Source organism: Labeo rohita, unplaced genomic scaffold, assembly GCF_022985175.1.
Source record: "Labeo rohita strain BAU-BD-2019 unplaced genomic scaffold, IGBB_LRoh.1.0 scaffold_113, whole genome shotgun sequence".
Classification (NCBI taxonomy): domain Eukaryota; kingdom Metazoa; phylum Chordata; class Actinopteri; order Cypriniformes; family Cyprinidae; genus Labeo; species Labeo rohita.
In genome coordinates, this window is record NW_026127263.1 from 159,499 (window position 1) to 169,594 (window position 10,096).

Here is a 10,096-nt window from a genome sequence, read left to right on the forward strand (position 1 = left end):
GCACTATCATAAGTTACCCCTAATGTTTATATGCCAAGTGTTTGTTACTAGTCTAAGTTGCACGTTAGACATGCATGCTCATAATTCCCATTTCCGACAAAGAACCTCCGGTAAACTTCCGCATTCTCTCTCTGTACCAGAGCTGCCTCAGACATCACATACTCTTTTAAGTACTTATTTTGAATAAGTAATTACTTTGTGATCACTAAAAACATACTTTCTATATAGTATAAATGCATGTAATCCAGACATACAATACATTCGCTATGTTGTCATTATCACGTGACCTACCAGTATCAGTTGCGTCACTTTACGTCCATTCACAAATGGCCTCATGGGATAGTAATTTGTCCACTGTATTTTGTTTTTGTAATTGTGTCCCAATTCAGGCCCTGCATTCTTAGAAGGGGCTGTACTCCTGTGACACATTCGGCCTTGGAAGGATCAAAGGTTGCAGATCCTGAATTTGGACACAACTATCATTTTACTTATTCACTGAGACAGAAAGCAGAATATCATAAAATGTTCATCATCTAGATAGGGAGGGAAAAATAATCATGTAATATGAGTAAAACATCTGCTGCCAATCATCTTCATAACAGTGATCTCGGATGTGAAATCACAGGAAGATGTGCTGAGAGCAGCTAATGCCCATCAGATGACATCATTTAGTGGAAAATGAACAGAAATGATGATTCTGTCTTTACTTCTAAATATGAAGTAATCATGTAAACATACCTTGAGATTCACAAAGAGACGTACATGCAAAGTCAGAATTTTGGGAAGAAAAGGACACAATTAGGCCTACCAATTTTGTGGGGTGTAATGGAAAACTAATATAATAAATAGTGTACTTATCACTCCCTGAAAGCAGTAGATTGTTTATTCTTATAGTTACTGTATATTCTTGAGTTACTGTAATATACTGGACATTAATGAAAACACAAAGGGCAATTCTGTGGTCTGTTCACAGACTAGTGAAAAAAATCTATCAAAACGAAAGCACTGGCCAGAACATTTCTTTCAGCATTGTAGAATTACATCATTGCATTGTCTGAATCTCTCAAGAGATGAATCAGAGGATATATTTGGATTCAGTGACACAATTGCCCAATGATCTTTACAACATAAGAGAATAAGGACAAAGTACAGCTGAGTAATTTCATTCAAAGCAGCTCACAAATGTTCATACAGTCACTGTCATTGTTTGGTCTGGCTCTGAAACTTTATGTATACAGGTCTGTAATTGAAATATTAAGCAAAAACTTTACATAAATGTATAATTTCAGCATTTGAAAATAGGTGTTAGAAGAGTAAGATGACAATTTTGTGAATTCCCTAAATTTTGTTTATGTCTTCATGGTAATTTCTGTTTTCTCCTTGTTCAAAACATCAAACACAAAGCTGCCATGAGTTCTTTAAATGCAAGTTTTGTCCAGAATATGTCTATTGTTCATCCTGAATATTTTTTCATCATTGGACTTTCAGGTATACCGTACAGTAGCTATTACTATATTTTTTTATTTATCGCATATTTGATTGCTGTAATTGGGAACTCTATAGTCCTTCTCATTATAGCTCTTGAACGAAGTCTGCACAGTCCAAAGTACATTGGTGTGTTTAACTTGGCCTTGGCTGACCTTGGTGAAATTAATGCTTTGATTCCTAACATGATGAAGACTTTTTTTTCTGACTCACAGTACATGTCCTACAATGCTTGCTTGGCAAACATGTTTTTTGTGAGTTTCTTTATTATTGTGCAAAGTGCCACTCTTGTTGTTCTGGCATTTGATCGCTTCATTGCAATTTGCTTCCCATTAAGATATCATGCAATATTAAATAATACTGTCATGTCTTTAGCGTGTATAGTATTATGGGTATTTAACACTTCTCTGGTGGCTCTGACAACATCTTTGATGACCAGACTTTCATTCTGTAAATCTAATGTGGTACAAAGTTTTTATTGTGATTATGGATCACTGTTGATTTTGGCATGCAACGACAGCAGTATTAATGTGTTTATAACAAACCTCATCGGAGCTATGTTTCTTATAGCACCATTGTTCATTATATTCCTGTCATATCTGGGAATTTTTTTTGCCTTAAGTAAAATTACAACTTGGAAAGCACGTTTAAAAGCATTGAACACCTGTGTTTCTCACCTTTTGTTGGTTGGAGTATTTTTTATTCCTGTAATATGCATTTTCATTGCTGCATCAGTTAGTTCTCTCACTCCGAATACCACAGTCATCAGCACATCTCTTTCTTTTACTCTTCCACCAATGTTAAATCCCATCATTTATGTTTTAAACACAGCTGAAATCAGAGTCTTACTTCGAAAACTGCTGACAAACAGAACCATGCCAATTAGAAAAAACATTTCAAAATGATTGTAATGATTGTTTGTTCATTCACCTATACAACAAAACGAAAAATTAAATATATTTTTTCATGAATGTTTTTAGATTCATTATGTGGAAAATAAGATTTCATCCACCCAAATGAAAGTGGTGGACAAGGATTCATGTCCACATTTCAGTGAACTCAATCATTCAGCCAAAGTGCTCTTACGACAGCTCACATGCCCGGGAGAATGGAGACTCTATCCCTAAGCAGTCCAGCTTATTTAGAGATGCTTTGGAGCCGCACAGGTAGACCTGTTTGTCGCTCCAGATAGGTGAGCCTACTTGCACAGATTCTGTGAAAGGTCAGAGAGGACAAGGAGCAGGTCCTTTTCGTTGCATCCTACTACAGTAGCCCACTCAGACCTGGTTCTCAGACCTGATGCTCCTCTTGACAGCTCCTCCCTGGAGAATCCCCCTGAACGACAACCTTCTTCCCACTAGAAAGACTATCGTAGATGTTACATCCCTTTGCCACAGTTGCTGGAACCACCACTTAGCAGCGCGGTCTCTGTTTTGGCTTTTCAGTGAAAACTTGAACAAGTGAGCTGCAACACTTCCTTATATACTTATAGTAAAAGGGAGTAGTTAGAGCAAGGAAAGCACTACTATGCTCAACCATAAGAGCAGCCTAACAGGAAGGCAAAGGTGACCTAACAACTTGGTATGGCTGCCTCATGGAGCTCAGGGAGCAAAGAATTCTACTCTCAGAAGTGAGAGGAGAACTCAAATGCTTACCTTGGGAGCGGTGTGCTCACTGGCGACCCACTAGAGTGAGGGGATCACTGCCAGGCTCAGCCAGAAAGAGCAGCTTATAAGATGCTTATAATTTTGTATTGCGGGTTCTTAGCCCTCAGGTGGAGAGGAGAACTCACATGAACTCACATGAAGTGAGTGGCCAATCACCGCCAAGCTCAATGAAGCGGCTTTGACTGCAAATGGAGCTCTAGGAGCAGGATTCAGCGAAGGAAATGCATGCTCCATCCAGAAGCAGCAGTCTCACAAACAACCCTCCCACAGTGAGAGGAGCACTGCCACCCAGAGGTCGCATTAACCGAAAATCAGTGATGGAAAAATCTGAAGGTTGTCCATCATTTTGACTGTAATTCCCACTCCTGTCCAGTTGTAGTCAAAATGAAACTGTAACGAATATTTTGCTATGCATTTGATTAAGCACAGGCAACTAGCCTACCCACTTTAGCTACAGCAATCTATCACGCCACATTAAAGAGCATCAAAAATGGTGTTTATTGCTTGAATTCCTAACAGAACAGGACAGAATTTGAAATTAGATTTGGTTTCATTTTAAACGTTACACAAAGCTTAGCCTATTGTGATTTATTGGATGCGAGGCACACTACTGTTCATTCATCAACTGAAAACAGCATAACGTTAGACCAAAAGATGTTTTGGGATTTACAAAATCGATATTGGTTCATAAAAATAATTAAAATTGCTGTCACTGCAGGTGTGGTGTTAAAGGTGAAAAGCTAAGCAGTCTCATCTGTTCATCTGTTATTTTCAAAATAAAAGCCTATATCGCCCGGTAGGTTCATAATTAAAAATGAAAATGTGATCAAAAATAAAAGCAGTGAAATGTGTTATAATACTTAAATTATGAAAATTAAAATGACGAGTAATAATAGATTAATAGATTTTTTTTTACAAGCTCTCACGTATCCCTTCAATATCAGTATGACTGGTATGCTGGAATCTATGAATGTGTGAAGAAAACATATTTTTCCAAGACTTCTCAATCTCCACATGGAGATTGGGAAGAAATGAAAGGCTCACTTGAGCTGGAGGACTATGGTCAGAGAGGTAACGCTCATCAAGATGACCCAGAGCAGTGACCTTCTCAACCTGCATTCCATAACCTCCAAAAGCTCAGCGCATGCAGGGCAGGAGGGTTGAGAGGACTCAGTCTCAACTTCTTTGTCCTCATCTGACATCTTGGATCATTCAGGTTCTCTAATGGAGATCACATCTTCATCCAGCAGCTCACTCTTGTCTGCAGCTGACAAGCATGAAACATTTTTTACCTCACCAGCCAGGTCCACCTGAGAACCCCATGAGCTCATTCTCCTCTGTGCCTCAGCAGCAGTGGGTCCTGAAAACGCTCACAACGGATGAAGATTTCCCCCTCAAAGACATCCTGTGCATGCTCTTCACCCAAACACAAGATGCAAAGATTGTGTGTGTCTTCAGGTGTCAAATAATGAGGACGCGAATCTACACACTTCTTAAACGGAAAAGAAAGGACGTGACGTGTGGCCAAGTATGGTGACCCATACTCGGAATTTGTGCTCTGCATTTAACCCATCCAAATGGACACACACAGTAGTGAGTAGTGAACAAACATGCACCTGCAACCTTTCGGTTATAAGACTGACTCTCTAACCATTAGGCCACGGCTGCCCCAAACGGAAGAACGCTTACTAGAATGCACGCTTCAAACACAACAGTCCAATGACAATGTTTGAGTTCCCTCGGGAGGGAAAGTCATACAGACCTAGGATGGCTTGAGGGTGAGTAAATCAATGTGTAATTTTCATTTTTGGGTGAACCATCCCTTTAATAGACTGACGCATTTTTTTCTAAAATTTCTATAAATAGGTAAATAATTTTTTGCTAAAAATGTGTGTTTATTTCTTTGATAACTTGTAAAGAAAGATGTACTATATATTATGCATTCTTTAAATTCAGTCAGTTTGCATTCAATTCAAAACAGCATAATTCTTTGCATTCAGTCAGTTGTCCCTTTATCCAAAGCATCTACACCAGAACCTAACCAGTTTTTAGCAAAATAAAAATTGTAACAGTCAACTTTTGAAGTCAGCGAAGGTATCATTCCTAATTTGTAGTGGGAATTGCTGTCCAATTTAGGTTTGTTTTCCACTCTGTCAGGGATTTGTCATGTCATTTAGTTGTTGTGACATTTGAAGTAGATTCATTGTCTGTTTTGCATTTACCTGGCACTGGCAGTGCTTTCACAAACTTGTCCATGCTTAACCCTCTGGGGTCTGAGGGTGTTTTGGGGCCCTGGAGAAGTTGCCCTAACATTTGTGCTTTTTTCAGTATCTTAAAACATATAGATGGCTAATGTCTGGTTACAATGTAATCAGCACAAACTGGGCTACAATTATATGCAAGCAACATGAATGTACATGTGTGTGTTTTTGAGAGGCAAGTAGGCTCACCTGTCTGGAGCGACAAACAGGTCTACCTGTGTGGCTCCAAAGCATCTCTAAACAAGCTGGACTGCTTAGGGATAGAGTCTCCATTCTCAGTGGTGTGGTCACCATCTCCCGAAGAGCTGTCCCCTCCATATCTGGGCCTCTTTTCACTTGCCTGCAGGTTCGGTGGAGGTCTGGACAGGTTGGGCATCCTGCCTGCAACTGGCTCTGCGACACTGCTTGGATGGAGGCTGCTGCTGCGTGGGAACAGGGGCAGATGTAGGGGGCGGCCTCTGCGTACTTATCACGCCCTGCCAGCAGTAATTTGTTAAAGTAAAACTACTTTAGAAAATAATAAGAGTAAGAAATTATATTTTTGATTAACAAACCCAACACTGGTTGTTACAAAGAGGTATGCATATTTAAACTGACCCCTCAGTGGATCTCAGCTATTTCCACCTATTGAAGTTACGGCTAATGCGTGGAAAAACTAATTAGTTGTAATGCAGTTGCTAGTGTCACATTGTAGACTTAACATATCCTTGAGTTACTGTAATATAATGGAAATTCATGAGTACACAAAAGGCGATTCTGTGGCCTGTTTGTAGAATAGTGAAAAAAATCTATCAAAACTAAAGCAGTGGCTAGACATTTACTTCTGCATAATAGTATTACATCATTCTGTTGTCTGAAATTCCTCAAGGGATGAATCAGAAGATATATTTGGATTCAATGATGCGAATGTCCAATGATCTTTGCAACATAAAAGAATAAGGACGAGCATTTACAGCTGAGGAATTTCATCCAAAGCAGCTCACAACTGTTCAGACATTCATAGTCATTGTTTGCTCTGGCTCTAAAACTTCAGGTATACAGGTCTGTGTTTGAAATATTATGCAGAAAATTTACATAAATGTATAAGATTGTTAGCAAAGTAAGATGGCAATTTTGTGAATTCCCTAAATTTTGTTTGTCTTCATGGTAATTTCTATTTTCAGCTTGTTGAAAACATCAAATACACAGCTGCCATGAGTTCTTTAAATACGAGTTTTGTCCAGAATATGTCTATTATTCATCCTGAATATTTTTTCATCATTGGTCTTACAGGTATACCATACAGCAGTTATTACTATATTTTTTTATTTATCGCATATTTTATTGCTGTAATTGGGAACTCCATAGTCCTTCTCATTATAGCTCTTCAACGAAGTCTGCACAGTCCAAAGTACATTGGTGTGTTTAACTTGGCCTTGGCTGACCTTGGTGAAACTAATGCAGTGATTCCTAACATGATGAAGACTTTTTTTTCTGACTCACAGTACATGTCCTACAATGCTTGCTTGTCAAACATGTTTTTTGTGAACTTTTTTATTACTGTGCAAAGTGCCACTCTTGTTGTTCTGGCATTTGATCGCTTCACTGCAATTTGTTTGCCATTAAGATATCATGCCATAGTAAATAACACTGTTATATCTTTAGCATTTATAGTATTATGGGTATTTAACACTTCTCTGATGGCTCTGTCAGCGTCTTTGATGACCAGACTTTCATTCTGTAAATCTAATGTGGTACAAAGTTTTTATTGTGATTATGGACCACTGGTGAGGTTGGCATGCAACGACAACAGCATTAATGTGTTTATGTACAACCTCATCGCAGCTATGTTTTTTATAGCACCATTGCTCATTATAGTCCTGTCATATCTGGGCATTTTTTTTGCCTTAAGTAAAATTACAACTTGGGAAGCACGTTTAAAAGCATTGAAGACCTGTGTTTCTCACCTTTTGTTGGTCGGAGTATTTTTTCTTCCTGTAATATCCATGGTCATTGCTTCATCAGTTACTTCTCTCACTCCCAATACCAGAGTCGTCGGCGTATCTCTTTCATTTACTCTGCCTCCAATGCTAAATCCAATTATTTATGTTTTAAACACAGCTGAAATCAGAGTCTTAATTCAAAAAGTGCTTAAAAACAGAATTATGCCTATTAGAAAAAACATTTTGAAGTGACTGTAATGACTGTTTATGTTCTTCCATCATTAGGAATTAAATGATTAAATATATTTTTTCATGAATGTTTTTAGATTCATTATGTAGAAAATAACAGTGTATGAGCAGAACATAGTTAAATTCACTCTGCTACACACCTAACATGTAGAGGTTGGTGTTATGTGAGACTTAATGTGTGTTGGTAAACAGCAGTGATATGCTGTTTATCTGTTTATGAATGAATCCATCTGATTTTCTGAAGTGGGTGTATGTACTGTGTTATTAAGTACTGACCCCATGACAAAACACCAGAATAGACAAAGTTGTATAAGCTATTTGAATGAATTTTTGTGAGCAGTGTTGACATTCATGTTAGGTTTCATCCACCCAAATGTTGTTAACTGAGTGTTGAATGTTGGTTCATATCATTCAAAAATAATGAAACCAAGGATCCATTTTCATATGAGTATGTCTGAGATCTGCTAATAAGGTTCTTATTGTCTGTCTGTTGCAATGTCTCAAGTTGTTGTTATTTCTGTATATGCTGTACAATAAAGAAAAAAAGCTAAACATGAACTAAGATATCAATTTTAATCTATTCAAATATATATATATATATATATATATATATATATATATATTTCTCTGAAAAGTAGCACTCATTGACACATGAATAAGGGAATATGTTGCAAATAACACCATGACATTGCACTGGGTCAGTTTCTGAGGGAGACTGTAGGAATAACAATAGCAACATTACATAACTTGCCCACAAAAATAGCTGCATAGACGGAGGGTGACCTAACTCCAGGGTAAGGGTAAACGTAGCTGAATATCAGTGTGTTGAACCTGTGTTTTTAGGCATGCACCTGATATGGCTGTAATAAAATATTTTTAATATGACTAAATTCGATTCTGGCCACAATTGAACAACAACAAAAAACAAAACAAAACGAATTTTACTAATTTTTTCAATTTTAAACAGACAATAAATTATATACAGAAAGTGAACAAAGAACATTTAAATTATCAAAGAACATTATCAATGACTTCTGGCACAATTTTAAATACTCTAAATAAGGGTTAAGTTTGACAGCAAATTTTGGTTTAGTTTTAGTCATAGTCTTTTGATGAAAATGTCATTTAGTTTTAGTCATATTATAGTCACCTGAATTCTTTTAGTTTTAGTCAACTAAATGTCTAAGGATTTTAGTCGCTTTAAATCTACAGTAGGATTTAGGGCCAGATTTACTAAACGGATGCAACACAGAAGCGACATCTCATTTCCATAATGACCAGCACAATTTTCCAAGAGCAGTGCAAATTACCGCCTGCTTTAAGAAATGCTTTTTTTGAGGTATTAAATAATGGCACAAATACCAGTAATTTGAGCACAAAACTTAGTAAATTAAGTTGTGGGGATGGGGTGGTATTATTGAATGAATGAAATGCATTTGTCATTGTGGTTCCCCATCTCTAATCACACTCACGGAAAGGGCTTATGAAACAGTCTCTTCCGCTGGTCGGTTTGCTTTCAACATAGGGCTGGGCGATATGGCTGAAAACTGTATCACGATATCAGTGTTTCATATCGGTCGATATCGATAATTATTGATATTTTTTATGACCCATTTAAAATAAGGACCAGGAGAAAAATATATTACATTTAAACATTTTTATTTTAAACCTTCCTTTGATCATAATGCCCTCAGTTATTAAGACAGAAATGTCAACAACCATGGAAAACTCAAATAATTAAAATGTAAACATAAGTCTAAAGTCACAATGAACACTTAATTATCTCTTAACATTTAAGGTGCAAAATGAAAGAAAATGTAAGAAATGCTTAATAAAGTGTAATAAAATAGTGCAAAGTGTTAAATATAAACAGAGAAACCTGAGAATTTAGTGCAAGTTTAGTGCTAGGAAGTTCACTAGCTGTTCACCTTCTGGTAAATATGTGCAGTCAGGGCTCAACACTAAGGATTTTTTCTACTGGCCCAGTCGGGCCAGTGGTTCAAATTTTTACTTGCCCGGTCAAAATTTTCACTGGCCCTACCACAAAAAGTTCAATAGTTGCTGTTATCATTGTTTTTGACTCATGTTATCTTTTATTTTAATAAATAAGTTTATATGACACCAAAATTTTACACACCAAATAAAACTGTACAATTCTCGATTCCAAATTTTGATACCACCCCTAAACCTATTTGCCTAACTGAAGTCCAAACATTATTTGTTTGTTAAAAAAATGTTTTATTATTATTAATATTTTATTAAAAATGAAAAGATGCTTTAGGGAAAAACAGCAGAAAGAGCGCAAACTCTTTGCCAGCAGGTGGCGCTTACGGGATAAGAGTGATATTACGTTTCTATGGTTACCGCTGTAAACAAAGTAGCTCCGTGCTCATGAACGTTACTTTAAATACATCATATACATAATACATGGGCAAATGAAAAGAAAACGCCATGTAAACAGTAAGTTCCCCTCACAGATACGTTCTCATAAAGCACAGTTTCAATATTTATG

The 10,096-nt window shown here is 37.0% G+C and overlaps 2 protein-coding genes across 2 annotated transcripts; both read left to right on the forward strand.

Moving 5' to 3' along the window:
* Window positions 1-1,145: 1,145 nt before the first annotated feature.
* Window positions 1,146-2,390, forward strand: LOC127157608 (olfactory receptor 1-like). The gene has a single exon (XM_051100848.1). The coding sequence runs from the start codon at window positions 1,410-1,412 to the stop codon at window positions 2,388-2,390; it is 981 nt and encodes a 326-aa protein (XP_050956805.1). The 5' UTR covers window positions 1,146-1,409.
* Window positions 2,391-6,393: 4,003 nt separating this feature from the next.
* LOC127157607 (olfactory receptor 52E2-like) lies at window positions 6,394-7,587 on the forward strand. The gene is made up of 2 exons (XM_051100847.1): window positions 6,394-6,446; window positions 6,577-7,587. Exon 2 carries the CDS (start codon window positions 6,607-6,609, stop codon window positions 7,585-7,587), a length of 981 nt encoding a protein of 326 aa, XP_050956804.1. The 5' UTR covers window positions 6,394-6,446; window positions 6,577-6,606.
* Window positions 7,588-10,096: the final 2,509 nt, after the last annotated feature.

What these genes read in the sequence shown, in the direction of transcription:
- LOC127157607 (XM_051100847.1), top strand. Translation starts at nt 6,607, where the DNA reads ATGAGTTCTTTAAATACGAGTTTTGTCCAGAATATGTCTATTATTCAT.
- LOC127157608 (XM_051100848.1), top strand. Translation starts at nt 1,410, where the DNA reads ATGAGTTCTTTAAATGCAAGTTTTGTCCAGAATATGTCTATTGTTCAT.